The sequence below is a fragment of the Rattus norvegicus genome, chromosome 20 (assembly GCF_021556685.1).
Source record: "Rattus norvegicus strain SHRSP/BbbUtx chromosome 20, alternate assembly SHRSP_T2T, whole genome shotgun sequence".
NCBI lineage: Eukaryota > Metazoa > Chordata > Mammalia > Rodentia > Muridae > Rattus > Rattus norvegicus.
In genome coordinates this window covers 5,346,220-5,374,042 of record NC_141553.1, presented here as the reverse complement: position 1 = coordinate 5,374,042, position 27,823 = coordinate 5,346,220, and the positions used below count along the sequence as shown (strand labels likewise).

Here is a 27,823-nt window from a genome sequence, read left to right as displayed (position 1 = left end):
CTCTCCGATTCCTATTTGATATAGAACTTGGAGACTTAGCTACAGCAGCCAGTCAACTGAAGGACGTCAAGGGGATACGAACAGGAAGGAAGTAAGTTATGATACGATATGATTTTATACATAAGTGGCCCTAGAATTTCCACTGGGGAACTCCGACAACTGATGAAATCTTTAAGCAAAGCAGAATGATAGAAACTTAACACAAAAATCAGCACCCTTCCTAGACCCAAATGACAGGCCAAGAAAGGAAATCCGAGCAGCAATACCTTTCGAGTAGACTCAAAAATTCTCTTGGGATGCAAGCAAGCAGGGGTAAGACTTGTAGAAGAGAGACTTTTAGACATTGAAGGAAGAAACTGGAGGAGATGTCAGAAGATGGAGAAAGTTTCCACGTTCCTGGATCAGTGTGATTAACAATGAAAACGGTCATCCTAGCAGAAGCAATCTACAGATTCAGTGCAATCCCCTTCGTTACTTCTGCACAATTCTTTACAGAAATTGAAAGGACAACATCCAGCTCCGTATGGGAACACAAAAACACCCAGGATAGATAAACAATCCTGGATAATAAGAGAACTGCTGGGGGTATCACCTTCAAGTTGTACTACAGAGCTATAGTAATGAAAAGACTGTGGTGCTCTACAAAAACAGACACGGTGACAATGGAGTCGAACTGAGGACCCAGAGAATCCCTCACACCTATAGACAAAGATGAAAACAATTTGGACAAAGAAGTAGAAAAGATACAGTGGAGAAAGGACAGCTGCTTCAGAAGACGCTGCTGGTCAACCTGGATGTCTGCATGCAGAAGAATGCAAGTAGACAAGTAGACCCAGACTTAGCACCAAACACACCGAGGACCTCAGCACATGAAAGATACCCCGAGCCTGACAGAAGAGACAGTGGGGTACAGGGTTGGGCTCACTGGCTTGGGAGAGAGGTTCTGAACAAGACAGTGAGAGTGTGAGAGTCCAGATAATAAAACCAACAATGGATAAATGGACCCCATGAAAATGAAAATATTCTATACTGCAGGAGACACCATCATAAGGGGAAAGTGGCAGCCTAGAGCATGGGAAAATATTTTTACCAATTATATGTATACTAGAGAGGCAGCATGTAAGACATCAGGAAAATAAACCAAATACAAGGATCGATTATAGATCTCAGCAGAGTTTCCCAAGGTGAAACACATCAAAAAAAAACAGTTTTAAACTGTCCAACATCCATTTCTATTTTTACTTTATTCTTATTTTCACTGAACAAGGGTTTGTATATGTGTGTTTCTTGTATACACACACACACACACACACACACACACACACACACACACACACACACACACAGAGAGAGAGAGAGAGAGAGAGAGAACACAAAGTTGGGTGAGGAGGGAGGTAGGAAGGAACTGAGGGAAAACAAAGTTTATTGTATGAAGTTTTCTTTTTAACAAAAGTTTTAAGAGAAAGCACCAGGAATATCTCTGAATACAAAGTTAGGTGCTTAAAAACTCACTCAGTGAATTCCAGTGACATTCATTGCAGGGTGGCAAACCCTACTTCAAGAACTATCAAGACAGATAAAGAGTGACCACCAGAGTAGTGGATTAATCTTGGAGTTCCTATTCTGAACTGTCACTCAAAGCACATTCTTAATCTAAGTCGTCGCCTTTACTGAATCTAATGTGTGATCATTATGCAATACAAGGTTCATATTTCACAAATAGTATGATTGTAATTTTAAACTGTAATTCATACTTTACGTTCAGCAGCTGCCTTCCTTCTAACGTTATATGCATGCCTTAGCAATGACTTCTTATGACCTTTCTTCGGATAAAGCAGAAGGGGAGTAAATGTTAGAGGATTTCCCTCAGCGAACGGGGAAGTCATAGCAGGAACCCCAGCTGGCCTCTGACAGATTTAATTATCCTAAGGCAGACTAGTGGTGTCAAGGCTCTCTTCAGGTAGAATTGGTGGCTCAGCCCAGCATCCATGCAATGTTGCAGATCCAAACTGATCCAAGTTTCGCAGCACTGAGCTGAAGCAGTCTGTCTGCTCAACAAAGAAAACTGGAAGTTTCAGAAAGACCTTCACTCTGCACCTCTGACCAGCAACTGATGCTACGCCCCCCTCGGCTCCTGATTGGTTCTCCAGCACTGAAGGTGCCCAACCCAGCACCAGTGGGTGGAGTCCCTCACCCTCCTCAGTCAGCCAGGTTGGCCTGCCTCTCTGGCCACCAACCTCTCCTCTCCTCCAGCATGGTGTGTCTGTGGCTCCCCAGAGACCCCTGTGTGGCGGCTGTGGTCCTGAGTCTGTTAATGCTGAGTCCTCCCGTGGCTTTGGTCAGGGACCCCCGACGTAAGTTCATGCCTCGCGTTCTGAGTTGCTGGGGGTGGGGGAGAAAGGGGCTAGCTTCATTTTGTCTACAATAGGTTTTTAAAAACTTGTCAGTTTTTCTTTGACCACCTCTCATACAAATCTCACATTATTTCTGTATAAAAGCGTCTTAGATGTCCCTTTGAGACACACGAATGGTCATGTCCCTTCCCTCCTCATGAGAACGGTCAACCCTGACATCACAATTCCTACAGGCCTTAAGAGGTGAAGGAGACAGGGCACAAAAATAAGGATCTGTATAGAACCTCTCTAAAATGTTAAGATGGAAAATTTCCCTGAAGTTTTCATGAGGGATTAGGGGGAATTGGGGAGCAGGGGGGCTGTCCTAGAAGACTGGGTTGTGTCCTCACTGGGATCTGTGGCTTTTCTCTTCTCCATGAACCCCAGTGTTTATGAAACCTTCATCCCCGTGCTGGAATGCTGTCATGGCAAGTAGTCAGGGTTCTCTCTGCTGTTGATGGCACCCTAGAGCCAACCCTGGAACTTAATGCTTGAATCTGCCTCCTAGACAAGGAGCACAGATGGTGCGCTCTTGGTACCTCAAATTGGACAGTTCCTCTGAAACCCTTCACGGTGCCCCAAGCACCAGCTGCATTCCTGCCTGAGGGTAAAGGAGGGGATCCACCGGTTACAGATGTGAAGTTCTATTTTCGTATATCAGCAGTGGTCAGAGCCAACAATTTACTATGGTTCAGGCTGAGTACCCAGAGCAGGGTTGCAGACAGCGTGAAGGCTGCTAACGTCTCCGGGGGTTAGAAGACAGTCAGGAAATAAAGCCTCTGGTTTGGCAGGGCTTCCCCAAGGTTTGTAGGGTTCCACCGCTCACCTTCTATTCTCAATTAGCCGTGTGGACTTGTGGGTCCTCACAATTTATCTTTGATTTTTCCAGGGTCACGTTGTTGTCTTTGGCTGTGTAGTGACCTGAAAGAAAACCCAATAAATGGCGTGCGTACGCGTGCACATGTGCGCGCACCCGCGTGTGTCTCAGCTGCTGTGTGTGCTTGCTTCATGATCCCATGCAGGACAGAAAACTTAGGGGGAGAGACAGAGACAGGGGAAGACACAGAAATAGAGAGAGACAGAGATGAGAGACAGAGACACAGAGAAACACAGAGAGAAGTAGAGAGAGAGACAGAGATGAGAGAAAGAGACACAAGAGACTTTAAAAGTCCATATTGCACAATGATTCAACTCTCACAACAACATGATCACCCCTATATCTACATCTTGTTCAGAAGGCAAGTAGGAGAAGAGTAGAATCCAGGCAGCTAGAAGGAGGGTCTCAAAGCCCACCCCCAAAGGGTCACACTTCCTCCAATAAGGCCACACCCACTCCAATAAGGCCACACCCACTCCAATAAGGCCACGCCTCCTCAGTGCCACTCCCCTGGGACAAACATATTCAGACCACCACACGAGGATTCTCCATTCACCATGATGCTTGTGTTAATCTTCATTTCACTTCGTTTTCTCTTTCTGTCCATCCTCACCAGCACTTGTCAATGGCTGCTGAGATGCCTTCCATGCTGTGACACAATTCTCCTCTGGGTTTGGGTTTGTTCTTTCCTTGTGGTTGGTGACATTGGGTACCCCTCAAATGGCATGGGGTGTCTTCTTCTGAGAGATACCTTTTAAGGCTCCCTTTCCTGCGTTCTGATTGGCCTATTTGGATTTCTGGTCCTCACATTTTAAAAAGATTATATATTTAAAAGATTTATATGTGCCAGAAGAGGGAATCAGATCCCCTGAAACCAGAGTCAAGATGGCTGTGAGCCACCACGTAGGTGTTAGGAATCGAACCCAGGTCCTCTGTAGGAGCAGCCAATGCTCCTAACTCCTGAGCCACCTCCCCAGCCCTGGAAGTTGGTCCTTAAAGGTCCCTTTCAGCAAGGTCATTATTGCCACAAGAAGTGCTACTGCCTTTTGTGTGCAGATTTTGATCTGGAAACTTCACTGAATTTATCATTCTAACAGCTTTTTGGTAGATTATTTAGGTTTTTCTATGTATTAAAATCACGGCACTTGCAAATATGGGTAGCTCCCTTCCAATTAGGGTCTTTCTGACTTGTGAGCCTAATGCTTTTGTACACTGTGTAAAGTTTATCCTTGTGTTATTCAAATGCTGATTTCTCTGCCCTCATATCTTGTTTCAATCCAGACATGGCACTGTAATGTTCATGCCAAGAACCTCCTGTCTCGAGTCTGTGTAAACAATTCGTACCATTTATTTTATGCCTTGTCAACTATTACTGATCACCCAATGGCTGGGATAGAGAATAGGGTGGGACATCCGCCAATCAGAGGAAGGAGAGAGGGAGGAGGTTGAAGGATTTGGAGCCATGAGGAAGGGATTTGGAGGGAGACCATGAAAACACCTCCTTTGAAGCCAAAAGAGCCAGGTCAATAATAACATGTATGAATCATGGGATGGGGCTGGGAGGTAGCCAGATTAGCATAGAAGGTTAAGGTTGATCACTTAACCGCTCAGCTATTGAGGTGTAGCTCTAAGTGAGTCTCGGTTTCTCTGTGAAGATATTGGGGTCAAGAAATACAGCTGCCGGATCAATTCGCTGCCAATATTATATGCACAGTAGTTGATTTACATTTCTGTTTAATAACCCTAGCAAAGGCTTCCAGTAATTCACTAAACAAGAGTAGTAAGTGCGGATGGCCCAAACGGCTTCAGCTCCGCCCACTCTGAAGCTGATTGTGGGTTTTTATATATCGCCATTACCATTTTGACGTACATTCCTTCTACACCCAATCCTTTGAGTCTTGCTCACCACAAACAGCGCGAATCTTATTAAAAGCTTTCCTCGCAGCTGCCGAAATGACCACGTTGCTTTAGCCCTTCGCTGAGGTAGCGCGTGCTTTCCCACGCATTTACTTACGTACAGCCAGCCAACTACCCTTGCATCTGGAAGATGACGACTCCTGCTTGGACGTGGCCTCTGAAGTTCTGATGAGCTCTTGAATTTGATTTGCTACGGTTTTATTGCAAGTCCTTGGCAGCTCTGTTCATAGAGGCTCCGACGCTGGTTTCTTTTCGGCTGGATCTTTGCCTATTTGTTTCAGGGAATAACGGCCTTCCGAGAAAGGGCTGACTAAGCGCTATCCGTTTCGGTCTGTAGAAGACTAACTACAGTTGGAGTCAATTCTTCAAACGTGTCACTAAACCGGGCAGCACCAAGACCTGAACTGTCCTTATTATCAGACTGTCTTGCTTTTATATCTATCTCTTCGCGGTTCAGCTACTATGAGCTGTGTTTGCTCGGATTAAGCCATCTCCTCCAGGCTTGCCGGTTGTTTGATGTAAGACCCCTTCAAGTGTCTTACACCCCACGATTACGTACTGAACTGATAAAGACTTTTATTTAACCTCTGGTTTTATTTACTTGGGCTCTCTTTCTTTCTTTCTTTCTTTCTTTCTTTCTTTCTTTCTTTCTTTCTTTCTTTGTCTCTTGGTTTTTCAATTTTGGTAATCCCTTCAAATATAGATCACTTGCACCATGTACTTCTCTTTTCCTTATTAATTTATGAACTGATCTGTATCATTTCCCATCGTCACAGATTCTGGGCTATGGTTGCTTTTCTTTTTCTTCTTTTTTTTTTAAAATTATTTTATTTATTTGAGTACACCATTGCTGTCTTTTAGACACACCAGAAGAGGGCATCAGATCCCATTATAGAAGTTTGTGAGCTATCTTGTGGTTGCTGGGATTTGAACTCAGGACCTCTGGAAGAGCAGTCAGTGCTCTTAACCACTGAGCCATCTCTCCAGCCCTACGGTTGCTTTTCTAACTCCTTGGCATCTGTTGGGTTTGTTTGTCGCCTATTATTTGAGGTCATGTTGTTTTCAGTTAATGCATTTATAAGTAAAAGAAAAAAGTTTCCTATACCCATAAAAATGGAAGACGAGGGGTTGGGGATTTAGCTCAGTGGTAGAGCGCTTGCCTAGGAAGCGCTGGGTTCGGTCCCCAGCTCTGGGAAAAAAAAAAAAAAAAGGAAGACGAGCAAAACCAAAATGGTACCACTTTCAGAAAACAGGACACAACTGGCCACAGTCATAGAAGCTAGAGTAAGTCAGACCCAGGACCCAGGCAGCTGTGCAGGTGAACAGTCATTCTGGAAAACGGAAAGTACCAGGAAGAGGCAGGAGAGAAAAGTGGGGCGTGAACACGGCCAAGGTACATGCTTCACTTGATTGAAGGTGTCTGTGTCAAACCCCTCACCTCATACAACAAACATTCTCTGAGGCACAACTCTGAAGAAACAGCAAAAAACTCCCCAAACTTCCTTGTCCTTTCAGCTTTTGCTGACACCAACACATGCTTGTTTCTGGAAAGTTCTTTATTTCCCTTCTTAGCTTCTTCAATTATACGGCTGCCACTTGGGGGTGGGTCCTATCATTCGCCCCAGCTCTCCTTTGTAATTCAGTCTTACTTCATTCTGGTCTGAGATGGTGCTTGAGCTGAATCTAATGCAAGATTTGTGGCTCCACGTGTGCTGTGTCCTGGGAAATGTCCACATCCTGCTAGGACAACTGTGTGCTCTGCTAGAGTTGGATGGGATATTCTCTGACTAGGCGTGGTTCTTTTGGCTCTTCCCTGAGATGATTATCTCTCTTTGATGATTCTTTCTCTGAACATCCATTCATTGAGGAGAATGGGATGGGTGCCCATTTATTACTGTATTGCAGTCTCTCTCTTTAGGGTAACCTGGACCACATGAGACTATCTTCTCTGTCTCTCTGTCTCTTTGTCTCTGTCTCTCTGTTTGTCTCTGTGTCTCTTGTCTCTGTGTCTCTGTCTCTCTGTCTCTCTCTGTCTCTCTCTTGATATATTAATATTTGACTTATATAATGTGTTTCCCAAGTCAGGTGCATATATGTATGTCTATTTAAAGCCATTACATAATTTTGTTAAATTTATCATTGTATTCATATTCACTAACCTTACTTGTTTCTTTGACTTGTTAAAATACAAGGTCTGTTTTACTTGGTATGAGTATTGTTACTTTGCTTCCGTTTTTGTTTCCATTTGTGTGATGTATCTTTCCTCAGCCTTCATTCCTACCCTCTTTGTAGGTTCAGGAATGTGATGAGTTTCTTGTAACCAGTATATAGTTGAGTCTTATTTTTATCCTTTCAGCCAGTTTATATCAGTTGATTGCTGACCTTAATTCATTTGTATTCAAGGTTATTTTTTATTATGTTTTCCTTCCTGCCTGCCCGCCTACATGCCTGACTGACTGTCTGCCATTCTCCCCACCCCTTTCCTTCTTTGCATACATTCCTGAGGTACACAGTAACTCTGCTGTTGTGGTGGGTTGACTGTCAGTCAGTCACTGAAGAAAATGTCCCCTAGCAGTAACTGGGCACCAGCAGGTGTTCTGGGTAATGTATGGACCAAAGCACATCTGTTCTCTGGAACTGAGCCATCCCTACTAGGCCACCAAGCTCCCCAAACTGTCATATGTGAAAGGGCCTTCACTCTCCTGCTGTGAAGGCTGCTGTTTGCCTGTGACAGGGTGTGGTGTGCCTTTCCTGCTGACCTTACAGTGACCCCCACAGTGGGTTTCCCCTGCTGCGGTTTGAGGAAGCAATGTCCCCCATAGCACCTGTGCTCACTCAGTCCCTGCAGTCACTCTGTTTTTGAAGGCTGTGGAACCTCTAGGAAGTGGAGCATTGCTGCTCCTTTAGGAGCTATGTTGCTGGGAGTGGGCCTTGCAGCTTTAGAGCTGGACCACTTCCTGTTACCTCTCTGCTTCCTGACTGCACAGGCAATGTGAAGCCTTGTGCTCCTCCCTCTGAGGCTTCCCCACTAGACAGACTGTATCCTTTATCCTGTCAGAAGTCAAAATATCATAAAAACAGATCAACTAAAGGACTCCATTAAGTTTCTTATGAGATAGTTAGTTACAGTAGTGAGAAACAGCTGATGCATACCTCCAAACTGGGACCTGACGTTCAAGTTGTTTCTTTTTCTCTAATATGAGAGATTGAACTCAAGGCCTTGATTATGCCTGATAAATTCTCTGCTACTGGGCTACTCCATCCCTAAGTTTCATTTTGTTTTGTTTTGTTTTCCCTTCCCTTCCCCTCCCTTCCCTTTCCCTTCCCTTCCCTCTCTTCCCTTCCCTTCCTCTCCCTTTCCTTCCTGTCCCTTCCCTTCCCCTCCCTGCCCCTCCCCTCTCCTCCCTTCCCTTCCCTTCTCTTCTTTTCTTTTCTTTTATATTTTGAAATAGTGTGCTGCACAGTTGTCCTAACTAAGACACCTGTCTTAGTTAGGGTTTTACTGCTGTGAACAGACACCATGACCAAAGTAAGTTTTATAAAGGACAACATTTAATTGGGGCTGGCTTACAGGTGCAAAGGTTCAGTTCATTATCATCAAGGCGGGAGCATGGCAGCATCCAGGCAGGCATGTTGCAGGAGGAGCTGAGAGTTCTACATCTTCACCTGAAGGAAGCCAGGAACAGACTGAGCATCACCAGGCAGCTAGAAGGAGGGTCCCCAAGCCCATCTCCACAGTGACACACTTCCTCCAGCAAGGCCACACCTTAGTGCCAGTTCCTGAGCCAAGCATATGCAAACCATCACATTCCACTCCTTGGCTTCCATAGGCTCTTCAAACACATGAGTCTGTGTTTAGGCCATACCTAAACATAGCATAATAAAAAAGTACATTTAGTCCAACTTCCTAAGTCCGCATAGTCTATAGCGGTATTGAAAGAGCGTACCCCAAAACGGGGAGCCGCGTCTCTCGCTCCGATCACAGGGAGGGGTGCCCCCAGGAATCACGAGGAGTCATTCTTGATGTAACAGCAAGAGGTAGCTTTATTAACGAGATCCCGGGTCTTAGCGGGATCCCGGGTCGACACGTATCTCACACAGGAGACAGAGGAATCGACCCCAAGCTTCCAAACTCGGGGGTTTTTATAGGGGAGGTAAGGGGCATTCGCGCGGTTACACATGATTGGTCAATTCAAAAGGTGCACGGTTACTTTCGGCGCGAAATGACATCAGCAAGGAGTGTGTGTTATCTAGCAGTTCGGCAGGCAGGTAGGGTGGCTCATCTCACTCAGGGGGGTGAAGGAAGGGGAGGGTGTCCTTGGGGAAGGAAGGATGGTCAGTGTCCTTGGGGCTGATAGCTGGTTTGGCAAGTCCTATCTCTGGCTCTCCCTCAGGCACGTCCCGCCCTGCACATCTGGACTCTGACAAAGAGCAACCTTTATGAAACTCTAGTTCTGCACATTCGGGCTCTGACAATGAGTAACCTTTATGAAACTCTAGTTCTACAGTTCCACTCCTGTTAGCAGCTTTCCTCAGCAGATAGCCCACAGCTCTGGCATCTTTAACATCTTTCAGTCTCCAAGGCAGCTTCAGTGTTACAGCTTGTTTCAATGTCTGGGATCCACACATGATCCTCCACAGGGCTGGCTTCACTTCTCCAGCTCTGCCCTCTGTAGCAGTTTAACTTCAGGTCGATCCACTCCACTGTTGCTGCTGTTCTTGGTGATCATCCCATGGTACTGGCGTCTCCAGTGCACTGGGGTCTTCCCCTGCTACTAGGCTTCACCAATAGCTTCTCATAGGCTCTTTTCATGGTGCCAACCTCAGCTCCTTTGCCTGACCCCTTCAGTCCTGGGCCATCATTTGCAACTGAGGCTGCACCTTCACCAATGGCCTTCCATGGCCTCTCCCAGTGCCCAGCCTCAGCTGCTCTCCATGACCCCTTCATGCCTTCAAAACCAGTACCACCTGGGAGACTCTTACACACTACCAAGTACAGCTCCAGCATGAGGTATAACCTTGGCAACTCTGGAACATGGCTCTCAAAAAACCCTTCCCAGAAGATTTCACCTCAGTGATGCTGGTCTCTTTCTTAGCTCCAGCTAACCAGCATCAACTGCCCCAGTAGTCTCCTTCTCCTCTTGAATATAAAGCCAGAGACACATGGCTGAAGCTGCCGAGTTCTGCTGCTTGCAGGAGCTGGAACATGAGCTCCTTGTTCTATTACATTATCACCAGTTTCCTCTTTTCTAACTCCTTCACTGCCTAAGCTTGGCTGTCCTGGATCTTGCTCTGTAGATTGACCTTAAATTTAGAGATCTGTATGCCTGTCTCCTGGGATTAAAGGTTTGTACTAAGTTTTGTGGAGCTAACTTAGCTGGGTGGGATCTTGCCCTGAGGCCATTACTCCCCTAATTCAATTTAATATCCTTGATTCAGGTCCATATCATTTCTGGGTGTCCCTTTAATACTCAAACCATATATTTTGTATTTTCCCTTTATTAACTTCCCTTTTCTTCATTAAAATGCTTGTAAGACTTAAGCAGAGAACAAAATCTATGATGGGTGTTTCTGAGACTTCCTTTGTTAATTTAATTAATCTGAGTCTTTTCACTTTAGCCTCAGGATGACTCTATAGACAAGGGCAAAAAGCAGCCACATTCTTCATCAAAATACCACAAAAGCAGTCTTTAGAGCACATACAATTGGGCCAGGCCTGCACAACTCAAATCACTCCCAGTAACAAAGACTTCCGCATTCCTACTAAGATAGCCCATTAAGCCCCCATTTAAAGAATTCCACTGCTTTCCAAATCCAAAGTCCCAAAATCCACATTCTTCCAAACAAAAGCATGGTCAGGCCTAACATAGTAATATCCCACTCCTGGTACCAACTTCTGTCCTAACTCTGAGGGTATTATTGCTGCACGGTCAGACCTAACATAGTAATACCCCACTCCTAGTACCAATTTCTGTCCTAGCTCTGAGGGTCTTATTGCTGTGAACAGACACCATGACCAATGTAAGTTTTATAAGGACAACATTTATTTGGGGCTGGCTTACAGGTGCAGAGGTTCAGAGGTTCAGTCCATTATCATCAAGGTGGGAACATGGCAGCATCCAGGCAGACATGGTACAGGAGGAGCTGAGTTCTACATCTTCACCCGAAGGAAGCCAGGAACAGTCTGAACAACCCTAGGCAGCTAGCAGGAGGGTCTCCAATCCCACCCCCATAGTGACACATTTCCTCCAGCAAGACCACACCTTCTAATAGTGCCACTCCCTGGGCCAAGCATTTGCAAACCATCACAACACCAAACTCACTTCATAGACTGGGTAAACCTTGAATTGCCATCTTCCTATCTCGGTATGCCAAGCAGCTGAGACTAAAGAGACACTCCACCACCCTTGTCATAATTTACTTTGTCCCCCTCCCCATTCCCCAGGATTACCATGGCAACTCTTTGTTTTGTCCTGAATACCCATCATTGTTTGGCTGATGTTCAGAGTTCTCCTTCAGACGTTGTCCTTTAAACAGTTTCCCCTTTGTCCTCCCAGCTCTTCTCTGAATTAGAATCATGCCTGGTGGTGTGCTGTCTTGGATGGTTTCTAGCCAGGAGATTTTGCATGAGGGGTAAGGGATTGTTACACACCAGAACATCATTGCCACATTTCCCCATGCTGCCTTCCATGATGTGCAATGTGGGGAAGCCATTTGACTCCACTGTGCATTTGCTACAAGTGAGAAGAAGTTATCTGCTGCAGAGCAGTCTTTGAGAATGAGAAGCAACAACACGGGTAGGGCTGTGGGAACCCTGCCTGTCACATGGTGCATTTACCGATGTGCTAGGGTTATCCCACCATTTCATTGGTCCCATAGACGCTGCTTCCACAATAGCAAGGGGAATTCCACTGTCTACAGTTTGCTTCTGCTTTGGAAATCAAGTCTTTGAAGAGGCTGGGATCCCCATGACACCTATGAGGTAATTTCTCCCTCATACTCTCTCTTTCTCAGCCCCACTGTCCTCTGTATTCTTGAAATTCATCAAGTCTTCAAGCTTTTCACAAATGGTATTATTGCTTCTCTTACTCTTAACCAACCTCTTTCTTCTTGCTGTCATCGACTTACACATCTGAAGAGCCACTCCTTGGCAGTTGTCTTAGGTACTGCTGTGAAGAGACACCATGACCACGGCAACTGTTATAAAAGATATCATTTAATTGGAGCTGGCTTATAGGTTCAGAGGTTTGGTCTGTTATCATTATGGTAGGGATTATGGCAGTGTCTAAGCAGGCATGGTGCAGGAGATAAGAGATCTACCCTTCATTCCAAAGTCAGCTAGAAGAAGACTGGCTTCTAGGCAGACAGGGCAAGGTTCTTAAAGGCCATGCTCACAGTGACACACTTTCTTTAAGGCTATGCCTACTCCAACAAGGCCACTCCTACTTCAAGAAGGCCACACCTCCAATAGTGCCATTCCCTGGGCCAAGCATATTCAAACCAACACAGCAGTCCTTCTATGTTGTAGCACTAAGGTCTGCCTTGTTATTCTCTGTTAATAGGATCCCATCTGCTCAATCTTGGATAATTTTATCCCTCACTACCACTAATTTTAAGACCCAAGAGTGGAGAGATTGAATTTTTTTCTCTTAGGGTTCTCAGGGGCAACAAGGCCAGTTCTTAGGTGTGATTTATAGAATAATATTCTACATGGGTGCTGTTTAAGGTGAGGGAGAAGACCTGTGGCCATGAGATAAGGCAGAATGTGGTTGATGGAGCAGGATCAGAAGGGAGTTCCTATTTTGCATGTTTTTTTTTTGATGCTTTTGTGTTTTTCTGTTTTAACTGTCAACTTGACATGACTCCAATTAAATCTTGTGGGAAGAGATCCTTAAGCAGGAATTATCTGTCAGGCTGGCCTGTGGGCATGTCTATTTGGAACTGTCTTGATTCCAGTTGATGTAGGAAGACTCAGCCCACTGTGAGCGACACCATTCCTTAGGCAGAGGTCCATGAAAAGCATGAGAGGAAGAAGCTAGATGAGAGATACGAGGTTTAATCTCAGTGCTCTTGACTGTGGACCCAATGCTTCAAGTTCTTGCCTCACCTTGCTGGCAATAGTAGACACTCTCAGATTATAATCTAAATAATCCCTTTCTTCCATAAATTGTTTTTTTGTCAGGATTTTTTTTTAAATCACAGCAACAGTCACAAAACTTAAGAGTATCCCTGGCTGGTGGGGATTAGAGGATGCAAGAGGTGGGGTCTCTGCAGGTGTCACAGTTCCCTTCACTGACCACCAGTCTGGGGCATTGTCTGTCCTCACAGACAGCTTGTAATAAGAGTGTTCCTGTCCCCACAGCACGTTTTCTGGAGCAGTTGAAGGCTGAGTGTCACTACGTCAAGGGGAGGGAGCATGTGTGGAGTGTGACCAGATTCATCTATAACCAGGAAGAGTTTGCCCGCTTTGACAGTGTCTTTGGGAAGTTCCTGGCAGTGACTGAGCTGGGGCGGCCCATAGCTGAGTACTTGAACACCCAGAAGGACATGCTGGACAATTACCGTGCCTCCGTGGACAGGTGCAGAAATAACTATGACCTGGTTGATATCTTCATGTCGAACTTAAAAGGTAAGCATTAGATGGGAAGTAGATGAGTTAAGATGTGTGTGTGTGTGTGTGTGCATCTGTGTGTGTATGTGTGTGTGTATGCATCTGTGTGTGCATCTATGTGTGTGTGCATTTGTGTGTGTGTGCATTTGTGTGTGTATATGTGTGTGTGTGCATCTGTGTGTGTGTATGTGTGTGTATGCATCCGTGTGTGTGCATCTGTGTGTGTGTGCATCTGTGTATGTGAGAATTTGTGTGTGTGTGCGTGTGTGTTTGTGTGTGTGTGTGTGTACGCACATCTATGTATGTATCTGGGGGGTTGGGGGAGGAGAACGCTGTGTCAATGTATGTATCTGGGGCTGGGGGAAGCACTGTGTCGCGTGTGTAGAAATCAGAGGACAGCTTAACAGAGTCATTCTCTCTATCCATCATGTGGTCCTGAGAACTGAATTCAGATCATCGGTCTTGGAAGCAAGCACTTTTATCTGCTGAGCCATCTCCCTAGCCCTTACTGTAATGACTTTTTAACTTTTGCTGGCCTTGGGACCCCTGAGAATCACCGCTCTCTGCTCCTGCTTCCTAGGGTAGAGCCATTCCTGAGCTGTTCTGTGGTGTGTGTGCTCTGAAGTTCTGTATTCCCAATCTAGTGAACACGCACTGCTTTCAGGCATGTTTTCAAACTGAAAATATTTCAGCTCAATAATGGATTATTAGTATTTGCTAAATAAATAAATCCTTACAGGTTTTTTTTTTTTTAAGATCCATTGAGCCCTGGTGTCAGGATTAACTTGGGGCACAGGTTTAGAAGCTCTGCAGGATCTTCAGCCTGGGTGGATGGAGGCAGTCAGGTAGGCACAGGAAGGACAGCTCCACCCTCATGATTTCTTCTCACCTCTTTTTCTACTCTAGCTAAACCCAAGGTGACCGTGTACCCTTCAAAGACGCAGCCCCTGGAATACCACAACCTCCTGGTCTGCTCTGTGAGTGACTTCTACCCTGGCACCATTGAAATCAGATGGTTCCGGAATGGTGAGGAGGAAAAGACTGGAGTCGTGTCCACCGACCTGATCTCTAATGGAGACTGGACCTACCAGACCCTGGTGATGCTGGAGACGGTTCCTCAGGGTGGAGAGGTTTACACCTGCCAGGTGGCGCATCCCAGCCTGCCCAGCCCTGTCAGAGTGGAGTGGAGTGAGTGGGGAACCCCTTGACCCTGCGAATCCCCTCCCACCATGTAGTGGACATGACTTTCTCCAGCCTCCCAGCTTTCTCTGACCCTGTAAATCCCCACCCACCAGGGAAGGGCATGGGTTGTTCCACAATGAAAGACGGGTAGAATTTCCGAGTAAGTAGCTTTTATTCCTCACCTAGTTCAGCATCTACGCCCAGTATAGCTTCTGATTAAGATGGCGGTCATATGGAAATGTCCCCAAATAGAAAGTCATTGAAAAAGAAAAGATCTAGATAGATTGGGTGAAGGTTCTGGGTGCCCTCTGCCAGGTTTGTCAATGAAGACAAATGTCCCCGGTACAGTTCATGGGCAGCAGCTATCACGAGCAAAGTGGAGCTGCCATTGAAGGCTCGCTGGCTAGCCCTCAAAAGGTCTGTCAATGGCCAGTTTCTTCAATTTCATTTCTTTAGGGGACTCAAGTAAGATGTAGGTTCCCCACAGCACACTATTGACCACAGAGCCACAGATAATCTTGGACCAAGTTACTTATGAACCCCAGGTAGCTGTCCCAGTTTTTGTCAGCTCACATGTGCAAGAGAAGGTGATCTCCATCCCCTGAAAATTCTTGACATACACATGAGTCCCACAGGGGTACCCAAGAGTCATGGTGGCTGGTACTACAGACAATGTGCAGATGACACTGTCTCTCTTGGGACAAGACAGTAGCAGTAACAGAATTAGGATAAAGTGCCACTCTGGGTTTGGGTCAGGATGTTACTTGGTTCTTCTTGGTTTTGTTCCATTCTGGATCTGTGCTGTGGTTGACTCCCTCAGTAGACGATGGCTCAGAAAATGCCTGTGGGCACCACCGTTGGCTTCTTGGTCTGATCTGCTCCTTCACTGTTGGTTGTAGAGATGGGCACAGTTCTCACGCATAGCACATTATCGGGCAACATTGTGGTGTGCAACACTACCCACCCACCAGCTGCAGCTGTTGGGTTAACAGAAATAATCCCGTCAGTTTCATTACAAGAGATGGCATAGACAGATAGAGCAACTCTAGATGTTTACATTCTCATCCATGGCTGCAGCCACGGTCTTCCCGACCCAGCCTGCAGGTACACATCAACCTGAAACACAAAAGAGGGTTTGGGGATTGAAAAGACCCAGACACAAGGAATGGAGTCAAGCCGGATCCTGGTCGAGACTCAAAGTTTATCTCTGCAGCTCCAGCTTAAAAAGCACTGCAGCAAACGAAGCTCTTCTTGAGAAAGTTCCTCTACAGACTAAATATAGACAAGAGCCCCTCTTGACTGCACACACTGCTCCCTGGCCTTGGCTGCCCGCACTGATCTCATGGCGGTACCCTGGTCCTCCCTAATTTCCACTTCTGCTGTTTTGTGTGACTCTGAAAGAGTCTTTCCAGCAGTGGCAAGTTCTAGCTCCCCCAGTGCTCTGATATTGGGGTCGCAATGTGAGCTGTTGAATTTGAGATAGAACCCACACCTGGCTTTGATCCTTAGGGGCTCGATCCACATCTGCACAGAACAAGATGCTGAGCGGAGCCATGGGCATGGCGCTAGGTCTGTTCATCCTCGCGGTGGGGCTGTTCATCTACTTAAGGAATCTGAGAGGTAAGGAGCCTGGGGGTGGCTGAGACTTCATAGCGTTTCAGGGGGGAGGGTCATTCGTGGTTTAGGTGTGATTAACAATCAGGGAGTTGGCAGAACCTCTGTGAAGTTGCTCATCCCTCAAATGATCCCAGAGGCTAAGCGACTTCTGACATCAACAGTCTATGGCTGCCAAAGCGAAACCTGCCACCATCACTGGCAGTGACTCACAGCGACTTGCAGATAAGAGAAGGATTAACCAGCGTGGCAGAGCGGGTTGAGAAATGCACAGGAAAGAAAGGCACTGTGCACTGCCAGCGTCTGGCTAGGCAGTCAGCACTGAGCCTTGTTCCCTGCACTTACTGAAGGGCTGTGCTCTGAGGCAGCATTGACTTGGGGCATGAGAAGTTCCTCTCTGCACACTGCCGTGCTGTCAGGAGCGGAGGCAAGGAGTTCTCCCCCTGTCTCCATGTCATGGAAAAACGTCCTGCTTGACTTGTGTTCCTCCCTTGACAGGGCCTGCTTCCTCCTGACTTTGTGCTCCCTGATGGTTGCTGAACCCCTGCCCGGGTCCGGCAGCCCCTGGACAGAAGCCCCTCCCCTGCCCTAACTTCTCTCCTTGTATTTCGTGTCCTTTGTCTGGCGCATCTGAGCCGATCCTGTGACACAATGCCTTATCACATTTTCCCTCAAATAAGCAGTTTTGAGGACAAGATACAGAAAACAGAAAGGAAAGATTACACCACTGAAACACGGCTTCCCTTTAGTTATAAATATGTGAGGTAATACATACATGGAACCAGGAATTCCGTGTGTGTGTGTGTGTGTGTGTGCATGTATGTGTGTCTCTGTGTCTGTGTATGTGTTTATGTTCATGTGTGTGCATGTCTGTGTGTGTGTGTGTACATGTACATGTGTGTCTGTGTGTGTGTGTATGTATGTATGTGTACGTCTGTGTGTGTGTATGTGTCTCTGTAGAGGTCTGTGTGTGTATGTGTCTCTGTGTTTGTGTGTGTGTATGTGTCTCTGTGTCTGTGTGTGTGCGTGTGCATGTGTGCACGTGTGCATGTGTGCACGTGTGTGCATATGTATGTGTATATGTATGTGTGTGTGTGCATGTGTGTGCATGTATGTGTGTCTCTGTGTCTGTGTCTGTGTGTAATTCAAACACCATGTTCTATGCCATAAGTATATACAGTGTCCTGCCTGGCCTGTAGACCAGGCTGGCCTCGAACTCACAGAGATCCTCCTGCCTCTGTCTCTTCAGTGCTAGAATCTAAGCATGCTATGTCCTGCTGGCTTAAACTTTCTTCATTAATTAAATTATTTATTTACTTTACATCCTGATTACAGTTTCCTCTCCCTCCTTTCTCCTCAGCCCCTCTCCTCTCCTTTTCTCTCCCCCCATCTACCCCTTCTACCCTTTTCCTCAAAAGAGTGAAGGCCACCCGTGGATATCAACGAGCCTTGGCATATCAAGTTCTAATAAGAAAAGGCACATCTTCTGTTGAGGCTAGATCGGACAGCCCAGTTGGAGAGAGATCCAAAGTCAGGCGATGTAGTCAGAGATAGCCCCTGCTCACACTTTATGAATCCCACACGGAGATCTCTGGTGGGCAGTTCAGCCTCTGTGAGCCCCTATGGGCCCAGGTTAGTTGTTTTCGTAGGTTTTCTTGTGGTGTCCTTGACTCCTCTGAACAAGGGCTCCATTAGTCCTTCCTCCCCTCTTCAATAGGATTCCCAAGCTCCACATCATATTTGGCTGTGGGTTTACATCTGTTTGCATTGGTTGCTGGGTGAAGCTTCTCTGAGGACAGTTATGCTAGGCTCCTGTCTGCAAGCATAGCGAAGGGGTGTCAGGGGTGGGCTCCCCCTCATGGTTTGGGTCTCAAGTTGCACCAGTCACTGGTTGGCCTTTTCCTTGATTTCTGCTCCCTCCTTAGGCCTGCACACCTTGTACGAGGGACAAATTGTGGGGTTTGTGGCTGGGTTGCTGTCCTAATCCCTTCATTGGAAGTCCTGCCTGGTTACAGGATTTGGCTGGTTCCGGCTTCATATCCCTCATTGCTAGGGTCACCCTTATAGATTCCTGGGAGTTTCTACTGTCCTAGCATTCTAGCTCCTCTCAGAGATGCACCCCCCCATCCTGTTCTCTCTCTCTCTCTCTCTCTCTCTCTCTCTCTCTCTCTCTTCCTCTCTCCTTCTGTTTTCCCCCCACGTCACCCCCCCTATTCCCATCCCTCACCCCTCCCCCAACCAGTCCCCTCTCTCCATCCACCAGCACTGTCAAATCTATTTTCTCTTCTCTGTGAGATTCACGCATCCATGCCCCCATCCCTAACCCAGACCCCCCTCCATTACCTTCTCTGGGTCTGTGGTTTGTGTCATGGTTATCCTGTACTTTATGACTAATGTCCACTTACAAGAGTGCACATACTGTTTGTCTTTATGGGTCTGGGTTACCTCATTCAGGATAATTTTTTCTAGTTCCGTCCATTTGCCTGCAAACTTCATGATATCTTTATTTTTAACAGCTGTATAATAGTCCACAGTGTAAATGCACCACATATTCTGTATCCATTCTTGAGGGATGTCTAGGTTCCCTCCAACATTGGGATATTACAAATAAAGCTTCTATGAACATGGTGGAGCAAGTGGTCTCGTGGTACGGTGGAGCGTCTTTGAGGTCTATGCCAGGAGTGGTATAGCTGGTTCTTGAGATAGATCCATTCCCAACTTTATAAGAAACTGCTAAGTTGACTTCCATAGCGGCTGCCTAGGTTTGAACTGTCACCAACAATGGAGGAGTGTTCCACTTGTTCCACATCCTTGCCAGCATGAGCTGTCACTTGTGTGTTCAATCTTAGCTGTCCTGACAGGCACAAAATGGAATCTCAGAGTCATTTCGACCTGCTTTTCTCTGATGGCTAAGGGTGTGAGCATTTCCTTAAGTGCTTCTGGGGCAGGTTAGACGCCTCTGTTGAGAATTCTCTCTGTAGAGCCATACCCCATTTTTATTGTATTGCTTGGTTTGTTGAAGTGTGGCTCCTTGGGTTCTTTATTTTGGAAATCAGCCCTCTGCCAGATTTGGAGGTGGTGAAATCTTTCCCATTCTGTAGGCTGCTGTTTGTCCTTTGCCTTATAGAAGCTTTTCAGTTTCACGAGGTCCCATTTATTAATTGTTGATTTTTAGAGCCTGAGCCATTGGTGTTCTGTTCAGAAAATTGTCTCCTGTACCAATGAGTTCGAGGCGATTCCCCACTTTCTCTTCTAGCAGGATCAGTGTCTCATGGTGCTGGAGAAGGAGTCGAGAGTTCCACATCCAGATTGACGGGCAGCAGGAGCGAATGTCACACTGGGCCTGCATTGAGCGTCTGAGACCTGGGAGCCAGCCCCCAGTGACACACTTTCTCCAACAAGACCACACCTGCTCCAGAAAGCCATATCTCCTAATAGTGCCACTCCCTCTGATCCCCTGGGAGCCATTTTCTTTCTAACTACCACACCGACTCTTATCTAAAACCTTGCGTGTGGCTCCTCAGGGCAGCTAAGCACCACAGATCTCATGAAGACAGCTAGAAACTGGATGAGTTTAGAGAGGACTGAGGTTTGGTTCTAATGATGGATGTCCACTCCTCTGTGGACCTGCACAGAGCAGGACCCTGAGAGTCCGTCTCCATCATGTGTGAAGAATTAGTTTCAAGTGTAAGAAGCTAGCAGTCAGCCAGAAGCCTCTTTCGGCATAGTGATTGATAATGCAGGGCGATTCACACACAGCCACACAGGATTCATTTTATGTCAGGGCAAATTCAAGTCTCAGTTATGCATGTGTTAAAGCTCATTATGTATTTACATAAACTAGATTTTCTGATAGGAATTGGATAAACTTAGAGTGATGTGTTTGACGCCAGATCGGCAGCTTCACCTTCAATCCAATAATTTCCTTATCTAATAAAACCTTATGTTTACCTGTGGAGTTTAAATACTGCTTAATGATTCCCTGGGTGAGTAATAGAGATAAGGAATGGATGCAAACCAACAAGTAAAAATGAATAACTAAAGATGCTCACTAGGGTTTTCCGGGGCATTTTGTATTTACAGAGTGACTTAGAGAGAATGTCGTGAATACGCTCGGTCTTACCGTCTCCCAGTCTACTTTTCCAAGTGTTTAACTGCATTTATTTTTCCCTATGGTATTTTATAGTTTTCCAAACAAAAGTCTTCCTAGTGTGTTGGTAGTGCTATCTGTGTATTTGGCATATTTTTAACATATATATGCTATATATGTATATGAGATGCTTGTATATACAGACATGAAATTTTCTTCAGCAGCAGCATGCAGTCAATAATTGGCATTTTTTGATATTATTGTTGAAAGCAACATCGTCTTGACTTTGGTTTCATTTGTTTCTGCCAGAATTTTATTTACAATGACTTTGTACCCTACATTATGAAACTTAGTAATTCTATGCATTCATTTGGTTTTTTAATCTGGCTACATCTAGAGGAAACTATGGCAACTTTGTATCCTTTGAGATCCTAATCCCCTTTGTGTATTTATTTGGCCATTTTCCTATTTGCCCATTGTATGATGTTCTAGATACCAAACGGGGCAGCTTTGAATACGCTACCCCCATGCCTGATGTGAGCAGCAGGGCAGATGTCTTTTTCCAGATCAAATAAATTGTTTTTTTAAATGCAGATTTCCTGAGAAATAAGTTCTTTCAAAAAAAAAAACAGCAACAACAACAACTTTAATTTATGAGTCTGTTTTATATCCATCTCTCGATGAGTGAGAATTGCATTAACTGATTCTCAAAGGTTGGAACACTCTGACCTTTCTACATACGTCAATAATGTCACTGGATTTAGTCTCTTATATTTTCTCAACATCTCAGCATCCACACAGCAGCATCCATTCTCTCCACTCTTGACTCTGCATGTCTATATTCCAAGCATCCATTCTCTCTGCTCTTGACTCTGCATGTCTATATTCCAAGCATCCATTCTCTCTGCTCTTGAATATGCATGGAATGCTCTTGTGTTTCTGCCTCAATGTCACTGCAGATGTGGCTGGAATCTAGAATTGTCAACAAATGAACTCCATCTTTCATCAGTTGCTTTTGTCAGAGTGTTTGTCAAAGTAACAGACAGGAAGCTAAATGGACCAGACCAGACCCTGGGGCTGGAATGAGGGACTGAGGAAAACCTTCACCAGCCTGACTCCACTGACCTACTTCTGAGGCTAAGCTCACCACTTCCCTAAATTTCATGATCAGCCAGTGTAGAGGATCTGAAGCACGAGGCTATGGCATGGAACCCAGGCCTGGCCCTCAATGTCTCCTGGCCATTTCCTAATGCCAAGGATGTTACAGTGGGGTCTCTGGTCAATACCAGCATCCTGTAACTTGTGGATCTCTCAGTATGCTCCCAGCTGTACCCACAACAGTCTTTACTGTGTCATTCTCACTAGTTATCCATGGCCAGGCCCTAACTTTTGAGATTTACTCTGCTAAGGATATGCATAGAAGCCATCTCAAGAGCCAAGTATTAATTCTCATTCTCTCCTCAAAAAAAATTTGTCTGGGGAGTTCATACTTAACTATACTGTATTTGTATAGTTTTTACATCATTTCCATCCTTCCCTCTCCCATCAAGCTTCTCTCCCATGATCCCCCAACCATCTCCTCACAACTTTTAGACTTCATGGCATCTTCATACAGAGAGAGGCGGAAGGAGGAGGGGGAGGGGGAGAAGGAGGGAGAGAGACTGAGTCTAGTTAATGTTGTTGTTCTCTAGAATCTCAGAATTCTTCTCTAGAATTCTCCAGAATCTCATTGACTTTCCTTGATAATTTCACACCGGATGGGGAAAGGGTAGAAGGGGGAAAGGGTCACAGTCACTCTCATATCCCATCTCCAACTCTCTCCCCCACAGACCCCCCCCCCAATCAATCCAGAGTCTGCTGTACAGCAACTCCAATGCCACTCTGAGGTTTACCAGATGGACATGTTGCCACTCTGAGGTTTACCAGATGGACATGTCTTTAAGCACTAATATGTACAGATGCTTAACACCCTACTGAGTCTGGGTTTCCGACTAATCCCAGACCTTGTAAAAGGTACTTAACATTCAGACATGGGGAAAGCACACATACTCCTCAGGCCCCCTGCTCTCCACCAAGAACTGACTCAGACACAAAACCACTTCAGGACCCAAGGTGTTTATTATTTATTGAAAAAAAGAAAAAGAAAACACAGTTTGGAGAAATGTCAAGCCGTAAGTGAACAGAAGATGCCTCCATTCTTAGAAAGTTCCGCAGCGGAGGAAGAGCTCTGTGATATGTGCCACAGAGGAATTACTATAAATGATGGAAAATAGAATATAGATACAGGAAGCAGACGGAGAACCCCAGCCAGACATTAGACCAGAGAATCTGCCGCGAGGCTTGAGGTTGGAAACTGCAGAAGATGCCGTCTCTGCTGAGGTGAAGAGCTGAGAAAAGGGGTAGCCTCAGATGCTGTCACAGCACATTTCTTCAATGAGCTCTCACGGAAGCCATCACCTGTGGTGGGTCACACACACACACACACACACACAGAATTACCAGGGAGTTCACGATAAGGATTGAGAGCCCCTCAGCTTCCTTCCTCGGACATGTGGCTCTGGATAAGTCCTTAAATGTTGATCTGAGTTCCCAACATGGACCTCAAACCTTATCAACATGCCTTGCCTCTTCCCAGATCCCTTTAGAAGCATCTTTCAGATTGAAAAATCGATGCTAGTCATGGACTCAGGAGATTTCCAGTTCATGCCACAGATCCAAGAGCCTAACTCCAAAGGCTTCAGACTCTGGAGCTATGGCTGCTGCCTTGAGACACAGAAGTGCTGCATGTCTGAGCCTTGAGACTAACTTCCCTATGCCACAAGAATCCAGTGTTCTGTGGGTCAACAGTCTTGGGAGCTGGCTCATAAGAAGTCCAGGAATACCCAAGGACGAGATCACAAAACCTGAAAGTTTGGGTAACATCTGACACCAAAGCTCAACTCTTCCAACAAAGGGAATTTAGAGACACCACTATGCCTCACACTTCTCTTCAAGGCACCACACCCCTGCTTTCCTCTCTCAGACCCCCACACATCTGTCAGACTCTGAGCACATCTACCGCACCTCCTGGTATCTCACAGGGCTCCTTGGCGCCGTTCCACTGCGTTGCGTTTCCGAAGGCCCTTGATGATGAGCACAATCCCGACGACGATGCCTACCAGACCCACAAACAACCCGAGAACACACAGGACATTCTCTTTAGTTTCTGGGAGGAGGGTTTTCTCTTCAAACTCTGGGGAAAATAAAGCAGAGGAGGGGGTCAGTTGCTGTTGTAGGAAATGGCACCGGTGGTCAATGTTAGAAAGAAGAGCGCATGCTGGGGCTGGAGAGGCAACTCATTGGTTAAGAGCACTGGCTGCTCTTGCAGAGAAACTGGGTGTCATTCCCAGCATCCATACAGCAGCTGACAACTGCACGTAGCTCCAGTTGCAGGGGATCTGACACTCTTTTCTGACCTCTGAGGGCACTAGGCACTTACATGGTGCACAGACATACACACAGGCAAAGCACCCGCATTCATAGTGGGTTTTTTTTCCCCAAAAGTGAACGACTGTGCTTTACGAGAGAACAGAGGTGTGTGTGTAAATTGTAGTCAGTGTGATGAAACACTTTGAACTCTTAGTTTGGGATGCTGGTAATTGAACTTGAAGCCGCACACCTACGAGGCCGTTGCTCTAACAGTGAGCTGTGTTCCCATCGCTACACTGTGAATGCTAAGTGTCCAGGACTCAGCACTGAAGCACGATGTCTAGAAGTGAAGCAATGAAAGCACCCTACCCCAGTGCTTCCGCAGAGGCTCCTCCAGACCCCAGTGATCCACCTCACAGTCATAGTAATCTTCCACGGAGGGCAGGAAGGTGAGATAGTGGAATTTGCGGAAGAGGTGGTCCTCCCTTGGGAGAAACACTGTCTCTGACACGCCTTTGGTGACAGGCTGTCCGTTCCGAAGCCAGGTGACATTGACCGCTGGAGGGGAGAACTTGTCAATGAAACAGATGAGGATGTTGGGCTCTCCCAGGTTCACCGGGCTTTTGGGGAGTACAGTCACCTCTGGAATCACTGTGTGGGAACATGATATAAATTAGCTTTCATTCCTTCAGTTTGTTCTGCTCTTCCCATGCTGGCCTGTGGTACAATGCTACCTCACGACTCTAAAGGAGTCATGCCCTGAGGAGTCAGTCACCTTATCCTATTCCCAGATCTGACATTTTAGAGCCAGTATTCAACCACCCACCCAGTTCCACCCACACCCCCAGCCTGGTTCCTCACTCCCCCTGTGTAGGCTCCAGCAAGTGATTTCATAAATGTTATTGTAACCAAGATTACAATAACAGCAAAACAAAGGAACAGACTTCCAAAATCCCTGGGTCTGTGGCCTAAGAATTGGATTTGCTGTGCCGAGTGAACTTAGGTCTCAGAAGGGCAAGGAAGACCCCCTCGCGCCCTTATAAAAATTGCCAAAGGATCTGTTATAAAGCTGAGTTCCCACATCTGGGAGGAGGGGGATGCAGAGGAGAGGTGGGTACCATTGGCATCTGGGGTGTTGTTGGAGCGCTTTATCATGATGTCCAGGTTAGCTTTGTCCACAGCTATATTAGCCAATGCACCCTGAGCCTCAAAGCTGGCAAACTGTGCAAATTCTTCAAGTCTCCAGATGGTCTCTGACTTTTTAATATCTACATGGAAAATCTCGTCGCCGTCAAAGTCAAACATGAACTCTCCATTTTGGTCGGGGGAAAGATAGAACTCCGCCTGGATGATGGTGTGCTCCTCTGGAAGGAAAGGAAAGGGGATTAGGGAGGGAGAGGGAAGAGGGAAGGGGAGAACCCATCTGCGTTTGGGTGGGCGTGCGTGGATGGACAAGCGGAATGGATGAGCATAGAGTGGGAGTTAGGGAAGAGGCAGGGTCTGGGTGATGGACGTCTGCACTGAGCCGGCAGGTGAGAACGAAGGGAGCTATGAACGGATGGGGCTGCAAGACATAGCCTTCGACACAGCCTTCTGTGTTAACACCGAGCCAACTGTTGTCCATACGTGCGTGGGTGTGAGGTCATGCGCCCCAGCATGAGCCGCCAACTGGAGGCCACCCCCCCCCCCCCAAACACATACTCTCCATCAACTGTAAAAGGTCTCTCCGGGGCCCCTCCCCTGCCCGTGCTACATTGTTTAACTGGCCTGTGAAGGTCTTATGCATGTAACTGCAAGCCACTGTAAGTTCATTCATGTGTGCAACGGCCATGCCACATGCCACAGTATCTCACAGCCCTCCCCATCCTCTGGCTCTGAGGTTCTTTCTGCCTCCTCTCCTACACTGTCCCTTGGGCCTTGGAGAGGCAGGTTGATTCAGAAAACAGATTTGAGTGGGTATTTAATGGCGTCATGGCTTTAGAAATCTGGCCGCGGCGCATAAGAAAGAAACGTCCCTCAATTTCTGTGGTGCGGGTCAGCCCACAGGAACTTCTTATCTTGACACTGTACTCCCTGAGTAGAGAAGGATCCGTTGGGAATTCAGGAACCAAGTACAATTGTGACACCTGATCCCTTTGCTTAACCTGGGACCTGAGCCGATCACTGTCTACCTAACACGGGAGTTTCCCGTTGCAGCTCTGCTGAGTCCCATCCTACGAGGATAGGTTTGAAACAGGAACTTTCAGAACCTCACCAGACCTAACAAACTCTGCTGACATTTCATGCTCAGAAAATCCTTTAACCAGTAACCCTTAGAGATACAAGCGGTGTCTGGGGCACCCAGGAGATTTCACCGAGACCTTGCTATGCTCTGGATCACCTATACACCACCCAAGGGTACCTCGGTGAGAAGGGGCGTAGCTGGTTGACCTGGAAACTGGACCTTTATCTAACCACTTAGACTGGGGCCGCCTTTGTGGGGCGTAGTCTGGTTTGATTGACAGGGAGGATAACCAACAGCGAGGGAGATAAGGAGACGCGGGCTTCTCTGTTATCCTTAAGAATGAGGTGACCGATTTTAATGTTCAGCCAAGAGATTTATCTTATGGTTGTCTTTATGCACAAACGTATATTCTATATTCCTCTTCCCTCCCGCTCCGCTGCACAGGAAGAACATCTGCCTCTCTAAGACCGTCTTGGGCAGGAGGAACCCAGACTTGCTCTTGTGTGGCTGGAGCTGGCTTTCCACCCTTCTCACTTCCTTTCTTCCTTTCTTGTCTACGGGGGTTGCTCACGATGCAGAGCCCTTTCTCAGGACAGGTGCGTACAACAGCACAAAATATCTGCTCTGGAGATGATGACAAGGTCCACTTACATCTCTGCCCTCTGGTAACTAGAACTCAGTAGTGGTGACCACAGATCTTGTAGCATCTGCTATGCCCTATGAATGGGGCTGGCACGGCTATCACTGCCCCAAGAGTCAGTCAACGAAATGCACTTCATATCAATGTGCCTGCCCTCCCTCTTGGGTACATGTGCTGTGGGAAGATGACCTTTCTTTCTAGTGACCTTAAATACAGTGTCCGTGGTTGAATACAACAGGACTGATGTGAACAGTATACTCAGACAAGAATGGCACTGAAGGCTTCTCATACATTATCTCACTTGATCTTTGCGTAAGTGTGTGAGGTTTCCAATTATTAATTTTCCCAGTGTTCCAGAAAAAAAATATATAAAACCCAGGTATGCGGCTTGTTGGTGTCTATTGAAAACGACTGTCCCATAGCCCCAAGAGTCTGACCTTTGGAGGGAGAGCAGTCCTCAGCAGTGGATGCCTTGGTTTGTCTCATTCAACTAAATCTGAATCACTCTAACTATAACTGCCTTATAACCTTCAGATTTAGACATATGTGGTGCCTGCCATTCTTATCTCTCAGTTCAAAGACTGTCTATGCCTACGTTCATTTCTCCAAAGCCTCACACAGTCTACTGTCCTGGTTTTGGTTTTCTTAGCACTTACCTCTGATAGCCCACGACTTCTGGGGGCTCATGAGGACAGCCATGAAGAAAAATCTTATCACCAGGTCTCCAAGTGTGGCCATTTTCTTCTTGTGTGTTTGGTGGGGTCAGAAGAGATCTCAGACTGAGGCAGAATCAACAAGAACTAAAAGGAATTAAAATCAAAAGCACTTGAGTTCTAGCCAATCAGAAAAATGTTCCAGACCAACACA

The 27,823-nt window shown here is 46.4% G+C and overlaps 2 protein-coding genes across 6 annotated transcripts; one reads left to right on the top strand and one right to left on the bottom strand.

Moving 5' to 3' along the window:
- Window positions 1–1,225: 1,225 nt before the first annotated feature.
- Window positions 1,226–21,277, top strand: RT1-Db2 (RT1 class II, locus Db2). 4 transcript variants are annotated; one of them, XM_087596847.1, is made up of 6 exons: window positions 2,202–2,354; window positions 12,067–12,169; window positions 13,550–13,816; window positions 14,705–14,986; window positions 16,490–16,600; window positions 19,854–21,277. In XM_087596847.1, exons 3-6 carry the CDS (start codon window positions 13,735–13,737, stop codon window positions 19,952–19,954), a joined length of 576 nt encoding a protein of 191 aa, XP_087452973.1. In that variant the 5' UTR covers window positions 2,202–2,354; window positions 12,067–12,169; window positions 13,550–13,734; the 3' UTR covers window positions 19,955–21,277.
- A 1,506-nt stretch (window positions 21,278–22,783) lies between these two features.
- Window positions 22,784–27,749, bottom strand: RT1-Da (RT1 class II, locus Da). Of its 2 annotated transcripts, none has more exon segments than NM_001008847.2 (5): window positions 22,784–23,141; window positions 23,748–23,916; window positions 24,462–24,743; window positions 25,211–25,456; window positions 27,613–27,749. In NM_001008847.2, coding segments are annotated over 4 exon segments (768 nt in total). In that variant the 5' UTR covers window positions 27,695–27,749; the 3' UTR covers window positions 22,784–23,141; window positions 23,748–23,758.
- Between the last annotated feature and the right edge of the window lie 74 nt (window positions 27,750–27,823).